This window comes from Cheilinus undulatus, linkage group 13 (genome assembly GCF_018320785.1).
Source record: "Cheilinus undulatus linkage group 13, ASM1832078v1, whole genome shotgun sequence".
NCBI lineage: Eukaryota > Metazoa > Chordata > Actinopteri > Labriformes > Labridae > Cheilinus > Cheilinus undulatus.
Window position 1 is genome coordinate 24,529,245 of NC_054877.1, and position 27,724 is coordinate 24,556,968.

Genomic DNA, 27,724 nt, shown 5'->3' on the forward strand with positions numbered 1-27,724 from the left:
AATGGATTTTTCTGATTCTTGGGGGGATTGTGGACAGGCCATGGGTACATATCTGTTAGAAAAGCCTGAAAAAGTGCTAACCTTGCAAAGCAGATGGATACGCCCATTTCCATGTTTTTCACTGGCTAATCCATCTTGCAAAGCTCCCGTCTGAACCGTGTGGGCCTGGTTACAAAGTGACAGGACCAATCAGCATTGAGGTGCAGTACTTTCAGGAGCGTATGCAAGCAGCAACAAAAGGCCGGTGCAGTTATGGCGGAAGACATTAGTGTGGATGCTGCTAAAGCGCAAGTTTTATCAAAACTTGGCGACATTTCTTCATTAAAAGAAACAATTAACAGCATTGAGTTGTTTTCTTTTCAAAAATGACAAAAGTCGTGTACTGACATGTCTATAGTTGCCATGGTTCGCATCATTCCTCGGCAGCTGCACACATGCACCTTGGTCGCGGCTACGTCACGTGTTTTGTTGCTCTGATTGGCCCAGAAAGATGTGACAGACAGAACGTTTATCTAGTCACCCTCTGAGTTTTTCAAAGGCTCTTCCCTTTCCCAAACACTGTGTATGAGTGGTTTTCCAGATGGATGTGTGAAACAAATTCATCTGCCATGCCAGGTTAGTATTTTGCATAATACAGTGTAGGAGTATAGGAATACTGTACATGTTTCCTATAGGGATTATATAGGCACGTATTTCAGAACATAATTATATAAATACCTCATTGGAAATACTTGCATTTAAAAAACTGACTCTCTATTTGACAAAATATGCTAGATATACCCCAAAGTATCTGAAATATGATTGGTATTTCTCTACCTCAGCATCTTGTCTGTACATCTTGGCAGTAACACTTAAATTAGCTGCTGTATCATTACATTAAAAGCTTCTACTTTGTGTTAATTTGATTACGATTAACCCATTAATATTTAGCCTTCATAATACCCAAAAACCTGAGGTGATATCAAATGTTTTGTTAAAGCTCCTTGGAGGACCTTTAATGCTGGTTATTGTGCCCCCTGCGGAGGACATTTTTGCCACATCTGTCTTTCCTAATGAATAATAAAACAGTCAAAGCTATCACTTACTGCAAATCTTTTCCACAGAAATGTATAAAAAAATGTTTTGGCAGCGTGCTTGAACTTACTTTATTTGATACCCCTGCTGCAGTGGTGACAAGCATTAAAAAAACATTAAGAAATCATCAGTTATGTCTGCTTTTGTAGGTCAGAAAGAGGCATCAGTATCACTTACAGTCTTCTCACTGGAGCTTTAAACAAGCCCTACATGCTCTATTTATAAGAACTGCACAAATTCATTGTATTTAAAAAAATGTGCAGCCAGTGATTAACACATCTTTTTAGCACTACATCTGCTACATGTGAAGTTAGCAGCTTTGACAGCTTTAACCTGCTGAGATTAATCCATACCACATGGCCTGAGCTGCCATTGTTTATATATGCTTGTGTGAGTATATGAATAACTCCTGCAGTTACAGAGCTATTTGTTCCCTATACATAAAGCAGACATTTCAATAAGGCCAAAAAAGTTTCAGTAATTCAGATATGTTTTCCATTGTTGAGGATTAAGGTAATATCACACCCCTTTAACCATTTACCTCCCAAACCAATGAAGAAGGATCAGAGTTACCCGCTGAGGGTCACATCCAGGACCGTAATGTAAAGCCAGAGGGGAGGGTGATGAAGGCGAAGTTTAGTGCTAGTCAATGATTTCCTCCAGAGATCGACTGTGAGGCTCCGCGGTGTGAAATGAACCGTTTTCACTGAACCCACCGCGTTGGAAAATGTATATAAAGTAAATGTCACAGCCAATGGGAGGTGCTGACAGGTGGAGAGAAAGGACTAAACAAACTGCAGTGTTACTAAGTGAAAGATGGAGGAGGAGAGAGGGTCAGTGATGTCTACGAGGAGTGTGTACGAGCGAGTGTGTGAGTGGAAAAAAGGCAAAGCTGAGCAAACATCAGCAAGAATCCCACCTCACTTAGGATAATAATGAGTTTTATACTGTGTGTTGGTGTTATATTCCACGTGTAATTGGTGTTGCTGTGCCAACACCTCCAACAACACCTCAAACAAAAACACCTACACAAAATGGTCCAAGATGTCAAAACATGGGCTTACATGCTCTGACTTTGTAAAAGTGCTCTTTCTAGATCTGTCCTGTTGATTTAAGCAGCTTTATTTTGTTTTGCTACCACAATAAAGATAGCAAATATTAACCAGTGTCTCCATAAATGGTTAATAGATTAGTTGAGATGACTGATGATGTGACTTTATTTTGACTGGGCTATCTTTTATCATTGTTTTGTAGCTTTGAAGGAAACACTCGAAAATATTCCATGAGTTGCCTAACTTTTATTTATATCTCATTGATTTCATTCTTTTATGAAGTGGCGCAGCCTCTGTCAGGTGGAAATACATGCTACTATAAAACTAAAAAATAAAACTCGATTAAACTTACATTTAAGGTTAGGTTAAGGGTTAAAGTAAGGATGCCAAAAGTAAGGCTAAAGCTAAGGAAGCTTTGTTAGCTTGTGCTTTATCTGCTAAAGCTCATGTTTACCTTACATAGCTAATGTAACAAAGTTACTTATGTTTGCTAAATCTCACGTTGCGACAGCCAAAATAGCTACATTAGCTACACAGTCAACGTTACTATGGAAGCCAATGAAAATATGTTAGCTTTAGCTAAAGGAAACAAAGCTAAAATGAGCCACCATTTGTGAACTACTTCTAAAACTGCTCTGTACAGACACTGTAAAAATGAATAGTTAAGAAACACATTTCAATTCTTTTTGAGTTAAAGGTCTCAACTCAAAACTTTATTGCCACTTGGTTGACATAGCATGCTCTTAGCTGAAAATTCTGAGTTGGCAGAAATTTTTCCAGTAGAAATTCATCAGTTGGCTCAGCATGAATAGTGCCAACTATTTAGATGAGCCTAGAGAAAATGTTGGCTCAACTTAAATGTATGTATGTTCACTTGGTATACATCTTACATAATCAAAGAAACTCAATATAATGTGTTATATCAGCAAGTTATGAAACGTGCACCTAATACTTCATAATTTGTTCATTAATAGACTTTCGGCTCCCAAACGGCTCTTCTTCTTCTTCTTTTTTTTTTTTTTGTTTTTTTTTACCATTTTGGCTTTATTTGACCTGCCAATTTAGGCAATGTCATGACAGAAGATCTATAATTGTTCTGGTATTTTACTCCAATTATGCTTATTTATTTAATTAATGAAAATATCATGTAAATATTTAGCCAAATATACTGTTTCCTTGCTGGTCAAATAAAACCTGCTCTCTGGCTGGGCTGAATGACACTGCTGATAATAAACATCAGGAGTCTTTTATGCGTTGTGTATGGTATCGTCCACATGAAAGAGCCGGCTCTTTATATCAGCTCGTTCATGAATGACACATCACTAGGCACGAGCACTGTACGGTCCTGAGATTACATTAACAAAAGTGGTGATAAATTATTTATAGGTGATCTTTAACTCTGACATGTGACTGTATTTTTGTTACTTTCCTCTTTAACGTGACAAATTCAACCATTTCTGTTCAACAGAGGATTTAAAGTTCAGATTTGTGTGATTTTCATGATCCAGCTACTTGTCTGTTTTTCTAATTTTCCTTCTCTCTCAGTGAGTTGAATAAGTTCATTCTCCAGCAAACAGCAGTGTAAATTTTTATTTTGTTTTTGCAGATCATAATATTGGAATGAGCGACCTTCTAGAGCGACAGTAGAGGTCACAGTTGTCTATCCAGACTAAATATTAGCTTTAATTTCAAATACATTTTAAATTAAAAAGAATGATTGACATTATCTTTTATCTTGTATATAAATTAAAAAAAGCTTATTAGCTAACTGATCGGTATTTAGCAGACAAAAGGTATGAAACCAGAGCGAACACATGCAAAGGAGTGAGTCCCAGCCAGTTGTTCTCTGGAGCCATGAAGACATGTTTCCCCGTCTAAATCCCCCTGCCCCTCCTCGTTCTGCCCTTCGGCTGTCTGTTACTGAATCTTACAAGAAAAATGCCTTTGTGTGAAAAGCCGCAGAGACAGTAGCTCTGAGATCAGTGTCTTGTCATCTTTGGCCTCCCTCCAGAGCTGCTCAGACCATCTTTGTGTCTCAGACAGGCAGACGTCACACAGACAGTTGAGGCCTGTCACTCTGATGGTCTGGCAGGAATGGGGGCTTCTGGGGGATTTGACACCAATATGTGTCACTATGCATGTCTCAGTGAGGAATGTGCATGTCCTAATGATGATAGTTATGAGAAGATTCAAGGGACTGCATGTATATTTGGATTCTTTCTCACTGTTTTGTTTGCACATTTTGATCAATATATTCCTCTTTTGTATTATAGCCAGAATAGTAGTGAAGTTCTTCTGAACTCTTTATAGGGCACTCTTTGAAATACTCAGAAAATTCCAAAATTTAAGCCCAAGAATATTATTGGTGGACATACCAATACTTTTTCACTTTAGACACCTATATATTTATATTTTCTTTATAATGGTACAAATCAAGATGAACAAAGTGACCATTAATGGTTCCTTGCCTGTTGAAAAAAAATACATTAACTGTATGCATATAAGTATGTCAATAATAAAGACACATAACACATAAAGAAACATATAAAGAAATTAATTAATTAATTAATTAAGAAATTAATAAATTATTGTAATCACAAATAATCAATAGCTAATGGAATTTTTGCAGTGATGAGGCTCAAAATATATTATCATTATTATTAAACTGTCAGTAAAACTGACTAAAATTGCATATATTTCACTATTCATATCAATCATTTTTCTTTACAACTCCACCACACAATGTAAAAAGTAACAAATATTGAATTTCTAAATTAATTTAAGCAGGAATAAGTCTTACAGTAAAAATAAAAACTGATATAAACAACACAAGTATAATAAAACTGTTAATAATATTATAAACACCAAGCAGAAATCACCTGTTTAATTATTTATATATAAACATTTCAATAAATTAGTAAAATTTACCCATGGATCGTTCTTAAATTTTTCACAAACCAGTGGTAACATCTAACTACACTATAGAAAACTATTGTCTTACATTGTTATGAGTAATTTGTCAACAAAGTACCCTAGGCATGGTTGCTAGATGAGCAGGACATGTCTTAACTTGAATTACCCACAGACCCCTGGTAGTAATAATTGCACAGGGCGTCTGTGTTTTTAATCTTGTATGAATCATCCATGTCTGTAAATTGTAGAGTAAAAAATTACAGAGCAGATTACCCACCATATTTTAGTGCAAATAGAGGTCCACAGGGAATACTAATCCCGTACAGATCGGCATCTCTGTAATTTAGGGTAGTTATGTTTTTTATGGTCCGTGTGGCTTTTTCTGCACTTTTTTTCTGATTGAAGAAAATAATAGAGGCTTCGGAGGAGATTATTAATGAGGTTTTGTCACTTATTTATTATGAATAGTGCTTCTCCTTCATTTAATTTAAGCTTATGTGTAAAATGGCATTATTTTACTTATTTGTTTAAACTCTGCTGTCCAAATGTGCACTTTGCTTTCTTGAGTTTCATGTTGCAAGTGCCTGATCTTATATCAGTATCATGTACACACACATTTCATACATAACACAATTTAACATTTGAAATATGTTGCTCAACATTCAGTGATTAGGCTACAACAGCTGATCTGCACAAGTAGAGTTGTTGTTGATGCGTAAATAATATTAACCCATCCCATTAGGCTCCATTTCCAGTGTTATGGTGTCTTGTACGCAATTAAATAGGAAATGTGTTGGTTGCATCACCAGCATCAAAACTGTTGAAAGCAACAGTAGAGATTAATATTTAACATTAAACATCTCCCTTTTTATGTTAACAAGAGGGATGCACAACTTTCTCCCTTTTTCTGTCTGTTCAGCTGCAGATACGCACAGGTGACTTATGAGACCTTGATGCCTAGTGGAAGTTAGGGGAGATATTTCACTAGATTATCATTCATGGACAGCTTGCTACAGATCTAAAAAATGTTAAAATATTTACAGAGAGAAAGGAATAAAACACTTAAGTGCATGTTGTCTATTATAAACTCTGGTTAAAAGTATTTATAGGACACATGAAGGAAACGTCACTTACAGAATGCAGGGTACACAACATTGCTGCAGCAATGCAGCACCCCTATGTTTTCCTTCAGATGTCTGTAAATTCCAGTTCATCACAGACTTCGCCTATCCCATGTGAATGCAACATAACTACTGACATTGGGGGGTAATTCACAAATTATCAGAGGTCCACAAGTAATTCTGGTCCTGTGCGAATAGTACTATAGACAGCATTTTACAGCCCTAAACAAGCGTATGTCCAAATATGGTTCCTCCATTTTTCAAGCTAGAATTTTAGTAAAATCCATTTATTCACCTTTATAATGTGAGTTTCATCAACGTGCCGTGGTTAGTTAGGATGCTAGGGCCACTTCGTTTGACTAAAAGAGTGAAAAAACTGATTTTTTTTTTTTTTAGTTCTGAAGGAAACAGGAAGTTAAGACACTCTGGGTCACTGCTGATTGGTTGGATGCTGGGATGTCACATTCTGTAATGTTGACTGATCTTGACTGATTGGCTGAGAAAAATCATTTTAGTTCAACTTTATCACAGAAAGCTGGGGGAAGACCGTGGAGCAAGTCCACTGAAGTGATCATACAGTACTTAACAAATTTATTAGACCACTCTAACCCTAACCAAAGTAAGGTTTGTGCCACAGCTGCCCTAAATTAACAGCATTGGTAATTACCAAAATCATCTTTTATGTTTCTGCAATGGTTAATACACCAATATGTAGAAGCTCTTTAACCCAAATGATATTTTTAATGCTAAAATATCATTATTGTTGTTATCCATTAATGTTCAAATTTACTGATTTACAAAAAAATAAAAAAATAGTAAAGCACATTATTATTTCTTGATTAATATGTCAAATTATAGTTATTTACTTGCATTCCTGAACAGACAAATGAGTTTTAGTGGTTGAATGTTATGCTTGATTCATTTCTGACTTCTCAGAGAAGCCCAGTGAGCCGGCTCAAATTTGGGTGAATTCAGTTTGAAATCCCTCATTCCTGTTCAAAATGGTAAAACGTGGAGAGCTCACTGAAAATGAAAGTGTCCACATTAAAGAACTTCATAATGCTGTATGGTCTCTGAGACAAATATGACAGGTGGTCTAATAAATTTGTTAGGCACTGTTTCTGGTTCCTTTCCCCATAAAGTGTTAAAATCAGTTTCTATTGATGTTGCATGAAATCACAATAAAGTTTGTCACATGTCCCTTTACATATAGATCAGTTCAGGCCATGATCTGTTCAGTGTGACCCATTTTTGTGTTCATCAATACAAAAGCAAGCACAATGCAAAACCTCCTCTTTGCAGGCAGATACCTTGAGCGAGACTAAACTAATAACAGCAATCTGTTGTGATTGAATCACCAGAGAGAGCTGAGTAGAGGGAGAGATAGGAAGAGAGAAGTTTGAAATATATCCCAATCCAAATGGAATAAGGCAGGTACTCCACATGGCGCCATTATTCAACGCCTGACTGCTTGCTTGCTATTGAAGTGTTGAGAAACGGCTGTCAGTCAAATGTTACCGGGGGGTCAAGCTGAATTAGTTTGTTTTGGCTCTTGCAGTATCATTCTTGTTTGCTAACACATTGCATTGTCACAAAGCATGGCTTGAATCAGAGAAAAATCTCACATACAGACACACTTCTCTTGCATTGTGTTTCCCTCAGCTCAGTGCGCCTCTAACCATGCATTTTTGTTCTCTTTAAGTGTGTTGGTAGAGCAATCTCTGTCAAGACGCAGCATGCCAGGTTTCCATTTCTAAACTCGGAGCTGACAGGCAAGTTAAGGAAAGGCAAACACGCTTTCTAAAGAGGAAGCCATTTGACCCAGTCCATAAGCAAATCCTTATTCCTTCTTTTTTTTATTTGACTGGTTGGATTTTTAACCATGGAGGCTGTGAATGCATCATAAAGACAATAAAGTATGACATATGCAAACTATTAAGTCCACTGGAATAAAAGTGAGGACCTGAGGGGAAACATTTCAGTCAGTTACTGGACTTAATAAAACAAATCTCTTGTTGAAGAACTGCTTTGACCCTCTGATGGAGGCTGATGTGAAATGAGTGGTGACAGAAACGTCCCTGAAACAGTAATGAAGGTAAAAATGTAAGAAATGGAGATCACCAATCAGCATGTCTGCTTCATAAACTTAACCAGTGCAGACATGCAGCAGGTTCTCTGCAACTTTACAAAAATATTGTGGAATAATTTTTGCACTGCTCTTCACTTTTTATGAAGCTATGTGTGAGGTTTCCAAGTTGCTTTGCTTGCTCCCCTCAGTGTTATAGTTGGATTTATTTTAATTAATTTGGCTGTCTTTATACTTTTTTAGGAGCAAGAAGCGAAGGGGATCCAAAACCACAGCTTTTTGGTTTTAAAGTGATGGTGAAAGGCAGCTTGGTTATAAACACTGACAAAAGAAAGTAGAAAAAATGCACTCTCTTTTTTTTTTAGACAAAATTGCTCAAAATTTCCATTAAGCTTAAAAAACCTTAACACCTTAACCTTACACTGTCAGTGCAAAAAAAGTTACTGCTGTAAAAAATTTCCTCCTTAATTTGTGACCTTCCCCTTAGAAAGAAATTTCTCAGTGAAGGTTTGTTTTAAAAGCTCTTTGCTGGCGCTAGTTGAGGCCTGAGCTAAATATTAGAAACTCTGAGAAGCCATAATTACTGCATTTGTTTATTTGTGTTCCTGGATGCTGGAATAATCAGGCTTTGAGGTTTTTTGTATTGGGGGTGTTCTGTTGGTCTCTTTGTCTGTCAAACCAGGCCATTCTTTGAACATGACATCCTCTGATGTGTTTGGGGATCTTTGTCAAACTTTGCACAAACGTCAACTCTGACTTAATGATAAACTGATCATTTGATGGTCAAAGGACTGGGCCATTGGGCCTCCTGTTGGCATAAATGTTCTGTACTGCACTGACTCAGAAGTAAACTGACTATATTTAGAAGGTATAAAGGCTTGGTCATTTGGCCTCATGCTCATCCCTTGCTTATGAATGTGAAATGAAAATAGCACCTGTTACAGTGGTGACAAAACCCTTCCCTATTAAAGGGCAAGACTGTTGAGCAGACCAGAATCATGTTGACAGCTCTCTACTGAAGCTGTGCTTGAGACAAGAACAATGGATCTCAACTGGTGTAGCATCAGAGCACACCACAACCTCCTCACTGACAAATGGACACTCATTTGTTAACATTACAATTATTACCACAATTTTAAATGAAAAAATGGGCCGTTTGGACATGAAAATGGAAAAAAAAATGTAAAGGAACAAAGAGATGATATTTCCTTCAAAATAAAAGCAAATCATAGACCTTTTTCCTCACTTTAGTTTCCAGACACATCCGCAACTCACTGAAAATAGCTTTGCAGCCCACCAGTTGAGAACCAAAGGGCTAGAAAGAGGAGAGGTTGGAGTAAAGCTGGAGAAAGAGAGGGACAAGAGAAACAACAAAACAACATATTAAAAACAAATGTATGGCAGTTGTGGCCATAAACCTATCTCCTATTTTGTAGGAAATTGCTATAACTTTATTGATGATAGTAGCAATGTGTAAAAAATTAGTAATAACAGCTATGATTGATAGAAAAAAGAATAATGCAGTATTAGCATTAGCAGCTAGAATGATGATGAAATTGAGAGAACTAGTATTAATTGATAAAGCACTGAAGTAGTATTGCTCTTAGATTTTATTGAACTGTTATTGTAATGATTAGGGGATTAAGAATAATGCTAATAGATGAAGCAATGATCACTCTAATACTAGCATTTGCAAAAATAATGGCAGTTAAGAGAAAAAGTACATAAAGTTGATTATAATAAGAGTGTTTGCCATTTGGATCCTGACAGGTAGGTGATTCCATAGGAGAAGGGCCTGATAAGTGAAGGACTTACCTCCCATACTATTCTTAGAGACTGAAGGTACCACGAGAAGGCCAGCATTTTGGGAGTCCAATGATATAGAGGGAGAATATGGCACTATGACCTCTTTAAGACATATCCACTCTGACCCAGTAATGAACTGATTACATTTTAGGTCAAAAGACTGGGTCAGAGATTATGGAGGTCAAATGGCAGGATTCATGTTCATCCCTTTCTTGTACAATTTTCTATGAATCTCACTGTCTAAATTATAAACCTTACAGAGCCATGGAGACGGTTCTAGTTCCTTATGTTTTATAGAAATTTAGCATTTTTTGACTAGCATTAGGAGGTGTCAATACATGCACAGAAATCTGTCTGAAATGGCACCTACCCCTGAGTACTTCTGCTTTTGTGTCTTCTGTAAGCCCGTTTATTTTTCAGTTTCACTTTAAGGGTGTCAGGGAGGCCAGAAATTCCACATAATAAACAACTAGGGTGCCAATCCTGTCAGTTGGTGTGACCAAAATGGTCACAGTCTGACAGTCATGTCCCCTGTGTGTGTTTATGAAAGTAATGCTCTGCTTTCCCCATCACAACCTCAGAACGCTGGTTGTCGGTTTTCTCCAGCTATGTGGCAGTCACTGCTTTGTGTGTTTTATATACCCGTCCCTTAAATAAACTGAGGAGAGGAGAGCGAGTCTACCACATGTTCTGAAAACCATGTTTAGACCTGATTTGTCTGCTTGTTATATGTCAAATGGACTGCAGCTTAAAGAACCTGAATATTGGACTTATGTTTTTTTAGTCTGTCATGGTTGTTTAAATCCTGATGTGTGATCATCTTTAAATTGACAGCACTGCTGTAAGACACATGTCCAGAGGCTGTTGTTTCTCATGCATATGGTGTGATACCACATTTTCATCATTGAAAATGTGTCACCCAGCCTAATGTTTTACGAGTTAAACAGAATTTTTATCTAAATCTTGCATTTTTTAAATTCTCGACTCTCTTTGCAGCCTCAGCTGTGATGAACAGTGTGTGAGGTCTGAAACAGGGACAAAACAGTGTCTTTCTTATGGAAAGAAAGACCTCTTCGCCCTCTGCGGAGGATTTGCTCTACACACAGGCACGCCTGTGCAGGAGGTTGATCTCAATCTCAAGCAAATGTTGAATTCCCCTGAACATTAACCACTGAGCAGCCGAATCCATTTGAACATTAACCAAACTTTTCAGCCTTACATGCTGGGCCTCCTGTGCTGTTTATGTAGTATATCTTTGCTGTTTATCCAGGAAGGTTGGAATCCTGAGCTTTATTGGAACCTTTTAAGTTGTATTCTGGGCCTCTCTGTGCATAAACTGACCTGAGTGTGTCTGTGATCTCTCCCTGCAGGTTGACAGGTAATGAGCCGTTGTCTATCCTGCCTCTGAACTCTCTACCAGAGGAGAACGTGGGCAGGGCCCACTACAAGCTGTGCGACCGGCTCAAACTGGAAAAGAAGCAGCGCAGGATGTGCAGACGAGACCCGGGCGTGGCCGAGACCCTGAGAGAGGCCATCACCATGAGCGCCCTAGAATGCCAGTATCAATTCCGCTTTGAGAGGTGGAACTGCACCTTAGAGGGGCGCCACCGGGCCAATATACTCAAGAGAGGTATGGGCTTTACTTTGTGAGCGTTGATATCTCAGACCTATTTAAATCAACCCTGTGACCCAAAACAGTAACTGCATTGTGAGCTCTTTAGAGGACATACCTTATCAATCCATTTCATTTTTTACTCTTTATTGGACATGTTACAAACACACAGGCCAAGTATATATTTCAGGCTTGATGCCTTGTTGTAGGGCACCTTGGCAGTGATCAGAAAATGAACTGGAGCCCTGTGGTTCCCAACCCAAGTCTGTTTATACTGAGCCTTTGAAGCGCCAATAATGTTCACATTTTGGCAAATTTCCTGATTTAGAAGCAGCATAGTTTCCGGGATGGTTTAAAAAGGGCATCAAAATAAATTCTTCCTTATGTTGATGATACTTTGTAGGTTCTGTTTTCCCCTATTATACATAAGTTCATTTCCCCGTTTTCAGCTGTATTGCAGCTTTGTTTCTCAACTTTATTTTCTCAAATTTCTTCATATAACCCTAACCTCTAACTTAATCCGAAAAACACTGCAATATAACTCAATGATAACAACAAATATAATGTATGCAGCTCTGATAAAAAGTATTCACCCCCTTGGATGTTTTAACCTTTTATTGATTTTATAAATTAATTATGAGCAATATTAACCTTGCATAGCAGATGATACGCCCGTTTCCTTGTTCCTCGCTGGCAAATCCATCTTGCAAAGCTCCCGTCTGAACCGTTTGGGCCTGGTTAGAAAGTGACAGGACCAATCAGCAAGGGGGGGAGCAGTACTTTCAGGCATGACAGAGTCTGATGTAAGCAAGTAGCAACAAGAGGCCAGTGCAATTATGGTTGAAGAGCTTAGCGTTGATGCTGCTAAAGTGCCAGTTTTATCACAATTTGATGACACTTCTTCATTAAAAGAAGAACAAAGAACAGCATTGAGTTGTTTTCTTTTCAAAAACAACAAAAGTCATGTAGTACAGTCGCCATGGTTCGCATTATCTTGGTAGCTGCGCGCGCGCACCTCAGTCGTGGCTACATCACGTGTTTTGTTGCTCTGATTGACCTGTAAAAATGTGACAGACGGAACATTCATCCAATCCCACTCCAAGTTTTCAAAGCCTCTGCCCTTTCCCAAATGCTTAGTAATGAAGGTTTTCCAGATGGATGTGTGAAACATCCATCTGGTGTGTCAGGTTAGGTCAATATAGTTTGGCTTTTTTTTTTTTTAACAAAAAATTACAAAACAATCTACCCTGCCTACCTTTACAAGCCTTCCAGGGCTAGCTGTAGAGAAGCATCCCCACAGCATGATGCTGCTACCACTGTGCTTCACAGTGGGAGTGTAGTGTTTGTGGAGATTTTCAGTGTTTGGTGTCTGCCAAACATAACGAACTCTAGTTGGGACTTAAAATGAGTTTTCTTAAACAGTATCTTTCTCTTTGCCACTCTCCCATAAAGCACTGAAGAAGCCGGGCAACAGTTGTTGTATGCAGAGTCTCTCCCATCTCAGCTGCTGAAGCTTGTAACTCCTTCAGAGTACTCATAGGTGTCCTGGTGGCCTCTCTCACTAGTCTCCTTCTTGCACGGCCACCAAGTTTGTGAGGACGGCCTAATCTGAGCAGGTTCATACATAGACCATATGCCCTCTTTTTGTTGATGCTGGATTTAACTCAGCTCCAGGGGATGGTCAGTGCCTAGGAAAGTTTTTGTATCCAGTACTTTACAGTGACTCTTTCTCCAGGTTGCTTTGAGTGTTCTTTTGTCCTCATAGTGTAATGGTAGCCAGGAATGCTGATTAACCAGTGACTTGACCTTCCAGACACAGGTATCTTTATACTACAACAGCGGTCTTCAAAGTGTAAAGTGGGCCTCTCCTAGGGGGCGCCACAGGACTTCAGGGGAACCATAAACTAGAAAAAAGATGATTAGCTTTGCAAACTTTTGTAGTGCATGGGGCAAAATGGGTATATTTATAGTTATTATAGAGTTAACTGTTAAAGTGAGGATTTCTCTGCATCGGCCCTGATGATGCTCAACAGACTCAGTGTTTAATTAGCAAAGATGTAGAAGTTAATGACTGCATAAGGCGGTGCAAATGCGAGGGTCACATTAAGACAAAGCACTAAGTATAGAGACCAGACCAGGGAAATTTTTTTGACAGAAAGTAAAAGGAATTTCTGTCAGTGAAGCAAACACTAAGGCTATGTTCACACTGCAGGCTCAATTCTGATCTTTTCTCAGATCTGTTTTTTTTTGTTTGCCTGTTCATACTGCAGTCAGCTTCCAAAAGATCAGATACGTATCTGTTCAGAACCACATATGAAAGTGACCTTAATCTGATTCGGAAAGGTCAGATTCAATGTGACTTGCACTTTTCACACTGTCAGAAAAAATCAGATACCAGTCACATGTGAGCAAAAAAATCAGATTCAGGTCACTTTTAACTGCAGTGTGAACGTAGCCTAAGACAGCCTCTGCAAGTGCAGGTTATGTGCACCAACAATGATCAAGTGCAATACCAGGTAAGGCTGAAGGTGGAGGACGATCTGCTGTTATGCAATCCTGCATCACCTTCATAGATGCAAACTCATAGGTCCCTCTAAATTAGAGCATAATAATAAGGTAGTATTGGCAATAAGTTCATTAATGAGACTAAATACTGATTGCCTGGGACAGATGGATGTTTGAAGACATATGCAGACCAAAATATAAAAAACATAAAATATAAATATTCAAAGATGAGACATGCATGTTTGAAAATATAGTTGTTTGAATTGTTTCAATCTTATTTTTTATGGGGCCGGGGGTCCACAGAGTAAATTATTTTCTCTGACAGAAGACACATTCACTGCATTCAGGTAATCCCTTTTTCACCAGTTGTGAGACTACTAGCACCTATTGGTTGGACCTCTGTTGAATTAGGTCAGTCACTTTAGAGGGGGTGGATATTTATGCAATCACTTATTTTACATTACAAATTTGTATTTAATTGACATTAATTTGTAGAAATCTGTTGTTACTTTGACATTTAAGAGTTTTTTTTGTCAAAAAAGCCAAATTAAATTGACCATGTAGGATTTATAAAATCAATACAAGTGTAAAACATCCGAAGCCATGAATATTTTTTATATCACTGTACATTGTATTGACTTTGCTTCAAACAGAAGATGAGCCAAATCCACTCTTTTTTTAACCTGCTCCATGTTTCTTTGTGTTTCCAGGATTTAAAGAGACAGCCTTCTTGTATGCCATCTCCTCAGCAGGCCTGACTCATGCATTAGCCAAAGCGTGCAGTGCGGGACGCATGGAGCGCTGCACTTGTGACGAGGCCCCTGACCTGGAGAATAGAAAGGCGTGGCAGTGGGGGGGCTGTGGTGACAACCTAAAATACGCCAACAAGTTTGTTAAGGACTTCCTGGGCAAACGCTCCAACAAAGACCTGCGCGCACGCGTGGACATGCACAACACTAATGTGGGCATGAAGGTAAGCATGCGGGATCAGAGGGATCTACAGGGCTCTTCTGCTTAATGCTCTCCAAGTTTTAGTTGCTTGACCCAATATGCAGGTTATTTAAAGTAAGAAAACATGGCTGCCGTATTGACTACATATATATATAAGAGTAATACCCCGCTCTGACCCTCCAAAAATAACAACACTGCTTCATTTAGTGGTTTGGAGAGTTATTTAACAGCCTCTGTTGTGAACTTAAGTTACAGACTATGAGCAAAACTAAAGCTTTATTGGACAGTGAACACAATTGAATTGCATTAAGAGAAATGCAATATCCAGGTTCTTTTTTTGGCTTAATTTTTACCAAGGGGTTGAAAGGTTTCAGGTACCAAAAAGACTCAGATGCAGAATGAACTGACACAGTAGTGGTTCAAAAGTTCTCTTGGTCTTTTACTGTCAAAACTGGGTCATTCACAAAAAGGCAGTCCAAGCAAATGATCCAAATCCAATACACAGGCTAAGGCTAAGGTTAACTAAGGAAATCCAAAACTAGAATAAGGCTTGAAGGCAATGTATTCACTAACATAGCAGAGGCAATCTAGCAACTGAAAAGGGAAAACAAAGTAGTATATATAGTGGCTGGCTAACATGCTGATTAAAGGCAGGTGAGTACTGAGAGCAGCTGCTGGTAATCAAGGAGCTGAGACACACCTGAAGGCAGGCACTGAAATGACAGGATATGTTAGATTTCAAAATAAAACAGGACATGCAATTAAACTAATGAAATAAATACAATTTCACTAGATGTTACAGGGGTGTGTTGAATTCTGTCTTCGACAGAACTTCATAGAAGAATGTTTTGATTGCCCTCTTTGGATCTCATTTCATTTGATGATAAAAATAAGTTCTTTTTGGTTTCTAAAACTGACAAGTAAGAAGAAATGTGGCTAACGGTAACAGTCTTTTATTAGCTAATAAATTGTCTGAGACATTTCCCATAACAAAGGCTTTTGTTAATGTTTGAAAAATTTTAAGGATTTACGTTTAAACAAAATTACAAATGTGAACTGCACAGTAATTTCATTGCTGTATATTACCAAAACTGTCACACCACTAAGCTTTAATTACAGCAATAATTTTAACAAGTTGAGTTATAAAAGGTTGAAATGCACTCCCCTATCAAGAAAGAATTTGAAAGAGGAGAGGTTGAAGAAGAAGAGAGAATTTACACATGTTCATGTATTAATCTAATTCATCACTTAAATGGCTGTGAGCTGTGATAATATCACAATTTCTGAATCCTGGAAATGTACACGAATCTAAGGAAACAGCAACTTCAAATGGCAATTTCTATTGTGTGTCTTATTGTAAGTACAGTGTATGAACACATGCTTGGAATTTCTTTTGCAATTCTGAACACTGAACACTTCAGTCAGAAACACCCTTGTCATACATTTAACCATTTTATTCAAAACTGTTATACACTTTTACTTGGCGGAGAAGGCTCTGCTCAAAAGATGCTCTCTGGGTTTGTCAAGCAGCATGCTTTGACTTTCCAGGGAGCACATAGCTAGAAACCTTCATAGCGATAGATACATTAATGACAATGTACTTTGAATACAATAAAAGTACTTCAAAAGCAATTAATCCATATTAGTGTTAATCTGAATACAAGGAGGAGGCTGGAGTGGAGGAGGTGAACCTTTGCCAGCAGCAGCATGGTGCACCAGCATTAATGCAAGCAGGAATTAGTGAGAAGCACGTCATGTTTAAAATACATGTCAGTGTTAAGAGAAAGAGCTGTGATTAGCTGTGTGAACTAGGAGGTGATAATTGGGATCAGCTGGCCATTGTGTTTGGTCTGTCTCCACAAAGCTGTTTGGTTCAGTAAAGTTTTGTGATGTTTAGCACATAAAACTCTGATCTTCTCTGTGTTTCCTCAGCTGGTGTCCATCTCACCACCCTCTAGCCTCCTTTGTGGAAGAAAATCCATCTCTTTTTAAGAGATCCAGATTATTTGGCTAAGCTCAGTAGAGCTTATTTTTTGCCCCTAAATGGCTCTTTATTTGGTACCAGTTTGTCTTTTATAAAGTGGATTAAATAAGAACAAAACATGGAGAAGAGGAAACCGGCACTGAAACAGGGTGTAGCACATCTTTACTTGGTCGCCTGCCTCACAAGGTGTATTTGGTTGATAGTACATCACCTTTTAAATTAAACATGTGACAAAATAGCAGGACTGAGTAATATGTGATATCAAGCACCTCCAAGTCAAATAAATTTGTTAAACTGACTTTCCATTTTTACCACTTTTAACCATTTTAATTATATTTTAAGAAAAGGGTTTTATATTCTTAAGAACGCTGTATGATACGGTATAAATACATTTTAAAAATATGTTGTTACTGTGGTTATTATTTTGGTAAAAAAAATAAATGTGGTTATCACAGTTCAATGTTGCAATTTACCATGATTTTGTGGATGTCCACAGGCCCCAGAAAGCCCTCCCCTTTTTCCCCCCTTATGGGCGGCCTTGTCCCCACTTTCTGGCCCCAACAGACATTAGAGATCATGGGACTGCAAACAGCCTATATGACCACAAAAGACTCACATGACTGAGACGTCTTTGGAGACTTAAACAACAGAAAGATAACCCATCTTTTATTTTGTCCAGGACACCTACAATTATTATTCAAATGTCCTTATTAGGACATAAGGACATTTGAATAATAATGCTAATAGTGCTCATATTAAAACTTTGGTTTTCTCTCCAGGGTTAGATAGGCAATAGCTCTCATTTTTGCTTTGGCACTGTTTAGCCATTGTAAGAAGGGAATAAAAATGGGTTTTTACCTTGGAAGTGAGTTTAATGGTAAAATAAAAAAGTGAATGGTCTCGATCTGTCAAGCCAAAGCAAATAAAAGTTCTTCTACATTTACTCAGCTTTTCTCATATTGCAGTTTTTCTCATTTTGGTTTCAAAAATGAGTTATAGCAAAGGCACGCTTCCCAAATGTTCACAGGCACAGAACTCTCCCCGAAGACAAACGCAGGCTCTTCCTCTTTAGCTTGGCTCTCCCAAATGAAGCGTCTCCAGAGATTTCATTTGTGATAAAAGATTTACAGCATTGTTTTTGCTCATTTTGGTGATTCACACATAAAGTGAGGTATACCGCATTTGCTCAGGATGAATTCTCACACTGAGAAGCAAAACTGGAATGTGCTAGCCTCTGCAGCCCCCCGACATTTAGAAGCTGACCTATCAAATTTTCTTGACCTGCTGGTGTGATGAATGTGCACTTCCTGTACCCCCCCCCACCCACCCTCAATCTCTTTCACAGTCTGAGAAAAGAGCTGCAGACACTATGCAGTCTTAAACAATGTTTTATTTGCATTGATTTTTGCTTGCATACTGCTTTTAGATTGTGGTCCATGCAGGAGTGAACTTTGGCTGACCGCAACAAAGGTCAAGAAGTGTTATGACAACATGCTGTAGTCATTATTGCTTATTATCTCTTGTGTTTCACTTACAGTTACGTTGATGTTTCCCTTTCTTTCCATCTGTTGGCATGATTTATAATCTGCGTTAAGACACAGTAGTTGCTTTAAAATACACCGATGAAGGACTCTAGGTTTAGAAAACACAAAATCACACAGTGCCTTCATAATAAAGTCCACTTTTCCCATGGCTATCCAAGCTCTTTATATATTATAGAATATTTCTCAAGCAAAAAACACCCCTAACTTATCTTAATAATAGTTATTGAGCCTAATCAAACTGTCACATCAAAGACATCTTCCCACAAACTGTCTTTGCTCTTTTATTAAGACATAGACAAAGTATGTTGTTCTTCTTAGAAGAGTTCACATGTAATAAGTGGCCGTTATTCCCTTTCATTATATCAAAAAGACCATCAAATGTTATAATTTACTTTACATTCCTCCCCAAACCACTGCACTCATCTTTAATTATCTGACAAAGAGTGTGCTTAGATAATTAGATTATTTGAAATAGTGCTTACCAAACAAAGTCACATGATTTTCATGACATTCCTGTGAAACTTCATGGCAGTTAACAGTGTTTTCTTCTTTCTCAATCAGGTAATCAAGGCTGGAGTTGAGACCACCTGCAAGTGCCACGGTGTCTCTGGCTCCTGCACTGTCCAGACCTGCTGGAGGCAGCTCCAGCCCTTCCACGAGATCGGCAAGCAGCTGAAGCAGCGTTACGAGACCTCCATCAAGGTCGGAAGCTCCACTAACGAGGCTACGGGGGAGGGAGAGATCTCCACTGGCCGGAGCCAGGGGCAACAACCGCAGCCCCCGCCTGGGCTGAACGATCCAATCCCTCGCACCATGGACCTGCTCCACATCGAGGACTCACCCAGTTTCTGTAGACCCAGCAAATACTCGTCGGGCACTGCGGCCCGTAAGTGTTATAAGGATAAGAACTGCGATGCAATCTGCTGCGGGCGAGGACATAACACACAAAGCAGGGAGGTGACCCGGCCCTGCCAGTGCCAGGTGCGCTGGTGCTGCTATGTCGAATGCAAGCAGTGCACACAGAGGGAGGAGGTTTATACCTGCAAAGGGTAAAAAAAAAAAAAAAAAAAAACACCTGTCAGCCTGCACAATCGGTGGAGCAAGTAAACGATGGCTGTGTCTCAGAGGAGGGTTGATTTGTTCTCAAACAAGGTTCCATGTCCACTGTGGAACAGTGTGCTGCAAACAAGAGGAGCAAGCCGATGGAGAAGCAATAAGCACTTTGAGGGATTTCTGTGGGCTGGGTGTCAGAGGGCCTCTGGACCCCGCGTATGTTGGGGTTTGCAGATATAAAAGAAACTTCTCAGACAACTGGGTCAACATCTCAAGCTTTTAAAAAAAAAAAAAAAACACGGTTGTGCCTTTAACTGAGATGCAACCAGCTGCATCTTTTCACAAGAAAACAGAAATCAGTGTCCAGCTGATGGAGATCAAAGACGAACCAGTCACACCAACAGACTGGTTTCTGGGCTTTGCCCGGAGAAGAATGGCTTATGTATGCATGTGTTATCCTTACATGTGTGTTTTGTGTGTAAGCACAATAGAGTGAGGGCGGACGGGGGTTGAATGACGACTTTTATGCAATGAAATCCATATTCAAAGACTGCTTAAAAGAAAACAAAGACAGGGTGTAAGATTTACTTTACACGCACATATTTACACTTGCACACATTGTGTGTTTGCATATGTATGTACATAAAATCAGATATATTGTAATGATATTATACAAGCCACTTATCTAACTATGTTAAAACAAACCACTAACCACACAAATGTGTTGTTGTTTGTGTGCTCTCGTCGTTTTTTCTTCTTGATTAATGTCGACAAGGCCTTCGGAAAGCAGCACACTCGTGTCCGTCGCCTTGCTGTGGATAATTTATGGACCCGTTGGGACTACTCCTTCACAGGGAGGAAAGAAGAACACATTTTTCTTCTTTGTAATAATATAATATAATATGAAGCTGTTAGTGAATGCATTAACAGTTGAACTATACCAGTCTGTTTTGGCTCTTCTCAGCCTTGAGCGAACTAGAGTTCAGGGAATAACTTAAACCACTATTAACTATTTTGGCAGTACAGGAGAGAAATAGTGCAAACACAAATAATACCCAAGTTGTATATGACATTTCCCTTATTATTACAGCCAAGATTATTGCAGCACCTGACCAGCAAATGGTCCACCAAATCAGAAATTATGACGATCTGTCAAGCTTCAATCTACCTATTATAATTATTTAGTTTAATTTTAAAGACATTAAAGTTGTACAGAAAACTGTGGAGAACTGGAGGAATGGAGCCCCCCCCACCATTTCACATCCTTCTGTCCTCCACAATTTGATTGAGCCATATTCAACACAGGTAGACATGCAGCATGTACAGCAGGAGCTGCGTCAGTCTGTCCAAACAGTATGGGGCAAACCGAGATGGAAATCTGACTTGACATGTCTACAGAGTTACTCAAGTGAAGATGAATGCATACATTTCATAGCTAATATAAATATATTTTATTGGAATAATATTTGTGTAATGTTCAGGCAAATTGATGTCTGAATGCAAAAATTGGGGGGGGGGATTGACTTTCATCTTTCAGAAGTCAGTGCAGTTGTTGTAACACAAAACTTAACTTGTTTCTCTTGTTGTTGCCAGGCACAAATTTACAGGTTAAAGGAATAGTTCATCATTTTGGGAAATTCTTCACTTTTTGGAAGTTAAATACAAAAATCTCGCCAAAACTCACCATAAAGTATTTACTGATCTGTTTTATCTGGTCTAATATTTTTAAGGCTTTAGTCACTTTTTTTTTTTTTTGTACAAATTAAAAAAGCAAGGTAACAGTTTTAATGAGTAAACTCCTGGGATACAGGAAAGCACATTTAGTCAATTTTGAACTCTACAAGGCTAGCTAGGATAACCAGCTGGCCATAGATGCATACTTGCTGGACAGATACTCTTAACTTGCACCAAAATGTTAGCTTTGGAATGAGCCAGGCTAGTGATTTCCATCTGTTGCCACTTTTTATTCTAAGCTGAGCCAACTGCCTGGCTATAGTTTCTTATGAGCCAGCTGTATAGCGTCAATCTCTACAAGAGAGACAACTTTGGAAAGAACCAGTCTCACCCTATTTCCTTACCAGGCTGGGCTATGCTAAGTGGCTAGCTATCGTCCCATTTTAATAGAACTGATACTCTTAAGTCTCAGCCCCAGTGCACCCCTTACCCCGACCACTTAGCCCTACCCATTTTGCACATTCACATCTAGACATCAGGACTCTTGTTGGAACAGAGGAGTCGGATGAAGTAGCCACTTTGTTCTTTAAATTGGGATTTTCCAAACATGTACTCTTTTTAAAATTATTTTAATATGATCTTTTTGGGCTTTATGTCTTTATTCTGATAGGACAGCTGAACAACCAGGACCCCACAACCAGTGCATTGAGGACTAAAGCCTCTGTATATGGGTACCCGCTCTGCCAACTGTGCAAAACCGGTACCCTCAAACTGTACTCTAAATCTCAGATTGCCTTGCTAATCATCAGCTGATATATACTATACATCAACAATGTGGTCCCTGAAGTAAAATTTTACTATTAAATGTCTATGGAGGAATTTGAATGGCAAATTTTACTTCTGGAACCAGCACTACTGAAAAATTGGGCGGGCACTGTTGAGCTCCATGGGATATGAAAATTACAGCAACCACTTTATTGTTTATAGTCTCTGTGAATTATGGTCTTTCATATTAAACATGCATTTCAAAGAATTACATGCATGTTGACAGCTAGCTAGCTAAGTGCCATCCTAATTTCTCAAACTTCCCCGACAGTTTCTGATTTTCTGCTGACAACTTCAAAAGGATGCCAGTAGTCCACACAAGTGAAAGAGCTATGTCCCGAGATGGTGTATCGTTGATTTTTGTTAATATAGTCACATATGTTTAGAGAAATGTCGTTGACGACTACACGTCATCCCATGTCAATGTGGAAGATTATAATGCTACCCTGGCAACTATTTTCCAGGAGGCAGTGGTAAAGATTAGAAATGGGACTTAGCCAAGCTCCCACCATCTCCAAGTTTTCAGTCAGGTTGGCTTTTTCCACCAATTATCACTTCTATATGGCTAGCTATGCTAAATTAGCAAGGTTGCTGTTGTTTTATATTAACCAGACTCTGAATTTATTTAAGGAAGACAACTTGTAATTGAGACACTCTTTGATAACTGGCTAACTCTAATCTAGAAAGCTTAATTTGGGCACAGCAAGGTTAGCTGCTTTGAACTTCAGCTACTCCTAATGCTAAGCTAAGTGGCTAACTTTTACCTAGAAAGCTAAATTCGGACATAGCAAGGTTAGCTGCTTTAGACTTCTGCTACTCTTTGTGCTAAGCTAACCAACTCATAATTGTTTTATCGTTGGACAAAAAATCTCATCAGGACAGCCAAATTTGGACAGAGCTATGCTAGCTGTACCCACATGTTTCAACCTGTTATGTTTAGCTAAACAAAGAGGATAGCTAGCTTGCTCTTACTCTCCCTCACATCATGCTTTCCCAAAAGGTAGAACCATTCTTTTAACATATGACAATTTCTTTCGTTGTTGTTTGTTGAAACACCTCTGTACACAAATAATGCAGACATTAATATTTAATTTTTTTCTCAGCACTTGGCTTCTGGGAATATTATGTGATATATTAGAAGATAAGCCTTATTTTAGATGGGTGTGAATTAACTACTGAGTGAGGGACCCAGCTTTGTATTATAGCGCCATTTTACGCACTGAAGCCCAAAAGCCCTTTAAGTATTTTAAGATCTGTGTTTATAGATACAGTGCAGAATCATTTTTTGTTTTGTTTTGTTTTTTTTTTAAATTGTAAATAGTAAAAAAGAAAAAAAAAAAGGTTTCTTCTCCTGTGGTATAGAGACAAAAGTGAGGCACATGTTTAACTCTCACGAGAAACAGAAAATGGTAGCAATAAGTAATGTCAGGATGAGACAACACACAGCTGCTTTCTACATGGCGGTAACAGATTGTAATCAGCCATACGGCAGCAAGCCAAACATCCTTAAAAGTGGCTTTTACCTTCAACAGGCGGGTTAGTCTTTAAAGATGATTATCACAAAAAATAAACCACCACCCTTGGCAGGCGTGTCATGCTTTTGCCTTGCATGGGTTAATTGTCCCGAGGAGATGAATTCCAAGCATTTTGATATGAGATGGCATGCCAAATAAAGACTGGTCAAAACATATACATAGAACTTTGCACGCTACATGGAAACCATAATAGCATGCTGAGATTCGAAGCATAAATGCCTGCTTCCCACAACTTTCTGTGTGTGTGTGTCACACTCCTGAGGTTCTCCCTTATTGAACAGATTTAAAACAGGCATGACAGGAATACCAAAATCACACCAAGTGCATTTTTGTTGTTTATAGATTGTACATAGGCCTAAAAACTCCTCCAGAGGAAGAGGAGCATGAGGCAGCAGCCAGTCAGATTTTCATATTCTCAAATCCAAAATCTGCACTGTTTAGTCGTCAGTGGATCATGTACAAAATTCTGTTTTGTAGAGAAAAAATAAAAGATAAATTATTTTTAAATATATTATGAGCATGTGTTTAGTGTAAATAACGTCAAAGACTAAATTGATTTTATATCCTGTATTTTTTACTCGTTTTCTTTTGGGTGTTTGCTCCTCTTTTGGGGTGGAGGCTTTGAGATGCAGTGTATACTTTAAACATATTTCATTTCATACTCATTATGTGGTGTTATCTAAGCACTAACAAATCCTAACAAATGTAGAATCAACTCATAGCTGTATTTTATCAATGTGCACAATCATGACACATTTTTAAAAGTATTCAAATAAAATCACAGTCATCAGCAGTATATTTCATAGAATCTGATCTGTTTGTATAATATTTTATGAAAGTCATTCTAGTGTTGGTTATCACTATATGATTGCATAGTTTATACTCACCTTTGGATTACTTTCCATTCACTTTTTGTTAGGATTTGTGATGTGCTTGTAAAACAAAGATAAAACACACAAACTATGTATTGCCATTTGTGATGATACAACACAAAGCTTTGACCATGTTCACTTATTCATGTCTTATGGGAACCCTAAATTATTTTCCTCTACCTCATGTGTATAGCTTGTAGGTATAAACAGATCACAAATGACTGGTAAGAATGTATTTAAGTTATTTAACATCTTTGTATAACAAAGGCGAAAAAAATCTGAAATAATAAATGAATTTTTAAATTATTTGGAGTGTGGTTTTATACTTTTAAGCAACTATGCATTTATTAAATGTGGCTCTGTCAATTTATTCCAAATAGTGGTTATTCATAAACCTCCAACCTAAAAGATTTGGAATTGCACAGCTTCATGAGCAAGAGCAAAATCAAGATCTTTACCTTATTGTTGAAATTGAGAATAAAATCAATCCCTTTTAATTGTGTCACCATAACAACTTGCTTTTGCTTTAAACCCTCAGCGAATGGTCATTGAGATATAAAGAATGACATGTACATAAAGTGCCTATAAAAAGTATTTACCCCCTTGAATGTTTTACCATTGTAGTGATTTTTTATAAATGAATCGGGGTCAATATAATTTGACTTTTGTGACAAAAAAATTACAAAAAAAACCCCCTCTTCAATGTCAAAGTGAAAACAGACTTCTCCAAAGTAATTTCAATTAATTAAAAATATGTAAAATAAAATCAGCGCATCAATATTCAGCCCCTTCAAGTCAGTAAAGATGATGCACCTTTAGCTGCACATTTGGCTGCAATCACAGCACTGAATCTGTGGTGATAGCTCAGTCAGTCTTGCACATCCAAACACTGCAATTTTACTCCATTCTTCTTTGCAAAACTGCTATGGTTGTACAGAGATCTGGCATGAACATCCCTTTTCATGTCCAGTCACATATTCGCCATTGGATTGAGGGCTGTACTCTGACTCGGCCACTCCAGAAAATTCACCTTGTTTCAAACCATTTCTGTGTGGCTTTTGCTGTATTCTTCAGGTAATTGTCTTACTGGAAGAAAAACTTTTCTAAAGACGTAGTTCTCTTGCAGACTGAATAAGCTTGTCCTCCAGGATTTTCCTAGATTTTTTCGCATTCATTTTACCTTCTACCTTTACAAGCCTTTCAGGGTCGGTTGCTGAGAAGCATCCCCATAGCATGATGCTGCCTCCACCATGCTCCACAGTGATGAAGAACCTGAGCAAAAGCTGACACTTGAAACTCCTTCGGAGTAGTTATATAGGTTGTTTCCACCGAGCGGTCTGGTTCAGCTCGATAAGGCATGACACGCATTTTTTTGCGTTTCCATAGAGCAAAAGTTGGAAAGGGTCGCAAAAAAAACGACTCGTACCTTCCTACTTTTCGGCAACCTTCCGTAGGGGTACCAATCTTACCTATCCATCCCAAAAAGGTGGAGCTACACACACAACAATAAGGGCTTGCACTGACATCATGTTAGCACTGATATGGCTGCTCGGCTCTGGGCTGCAAAACACAGAAGTCTGTTGTTTGAGGAGCAGGCGAAAACTGAAGAAAAACTATGTAATATTTGCTTAAATCAGAGAAATTTGGACTCTAAAGAGATCCACACTGTTTACTAGTTTGTGAATATTATCTGGCCACAAATCAAGTTTCCTGACGTTTAACTGGAGAGCAGTGCCCGAAGGCTCATATCAGCCTGGTCTATCCAAGATGGATGTGAAACTAAATTAAGGCAGAAGTTTTGTGATTACCAAGCTTTAGATCAGTTGATTCTCTGTATTGTCCATAATTATTCATCTACTTCTTACTTTAGGTAACTTCTGAAAACATCGCTCTGTGGCTGTTGAATGTACTCGTAAAACTTTAGGCTACAGTCCATTTTAAAACAAGATCGTCACACCCAGGATTTCTGACTTAATCTGGATTAATTTTAACACCAGTTAAACCTTTAGTTTTTACCTCTGCCCAGGAGGTTATGTGATCAGGTGGGTTTGTTCGTTTGTTGGTTAGTTTGTTTGGTTGTTAGCAACATAACTCAAAAAGTTGTAGATGGATTCTCATGAAATTTTCAGGAAATGTCAGAAATGGCATAAGAAAGAACTGATTACATTTTGGGAGTGAATTGGATCACCGTCAGGAATTTTTTAAAGGATTCTGTACTATTGGGAGATAGGGCTAATGGCGGAGGCCTGCGCTTTCGGAGTGCTTTTCTAGTTTTTTTAATGTGACTTATTCTCATGGTTTAGATCTAAAAATTTATATCATGTAGTATAAACTGTTAAAGACTAGATATGTTTGCATATTAATGTACCATTACGACTCAAAATGTTTCTGTACACGTATTCCATCAGCTGAGGATCTGTACTAACCGCAGTTAACATAATTAAGATGTAGTTATTTTTAAAAAGCACAGCTGAAATAAAGCTCTTTACTGCTTATTCCCTTGTGATTTCTGTCACTCATCCTTTCTTCAACTCTGCGGCTGGACCAGCAGACTCGCGCTGCTTGTGACTTCACATGCATGCCTTTACAGCCCGCCCACCAAGTGAGGTTACGGGTGTCTGTAGAAACGCAAAGTATTTTGGTGTCTAGCATACCAAACTATACCGTACTCAGTCAAACTGGACCACCTGGTGGAAACGTGGCTGTAGGTGTCTTGGTGGCCTCTCTCACTGGTCTCCTTCTTGCATGGTCACTCAGTTTGTGAGGAAGGCTTGATCTAGGCAAATTTACACATGTGCCATATTCCTTCCAGGATGCTGGAGGATGTTCAGTGCCTTGGAAAGTTTTGTATCCATCCCCTGACTGAAACCTTTCAATTACCTTTTCTCTGAGTTGCTTGAAGTTTTCTTTTGTCTTCATGGTGTAATAGTAGCCAGGGACAGACCCAGCAGCTATACTCTAATCTTTCGAGACACATTTACTGTACTCAGGTAATCCCATTTCACCAACTGTGGCACAATAAACACCAATTGGCTGGACCTCTGTTGAATTAGATTAGTCACTTTAAAGGTGGTGAATATTTACAGTGCTTAACAAATTTATTAGACCACCTCCCAA

The 27,724-nt window shown here is 38.4% G+C and overlaps 1 protein-coding gene across 1 annotated transcript in view; it reads left to right on the top strand.

The window, feature by feature from the left end:
• wnt9a (wingless-type MMTV integration site family, member 9A) overlaps positions 1-24,913 on the top strand; it is a 37,976-nt gene extending 13,063 nt beyond the window's left edge. The window contains exons 2-4 of the mRNA XM_041804081.1: positions 11,423-11,682; positions 14,880-15,142; positions 19,210-24,913. Coding sequence (XP_041660015.1) covers positions 11,423-11,682; positions 14,880-15,142; positions 19,210-19,701 — 1,015 coding nt within the window. The 3' untranslated portion in view covers positions 19,702-24,913. The remainder of the gene's footprint in view (positions 1-11,422; positions 11,683-14,879; positions 15,143-19,209) is intronic.
• Positions 24,914-27,724: the final 2,811 nt, after the last annotated feature.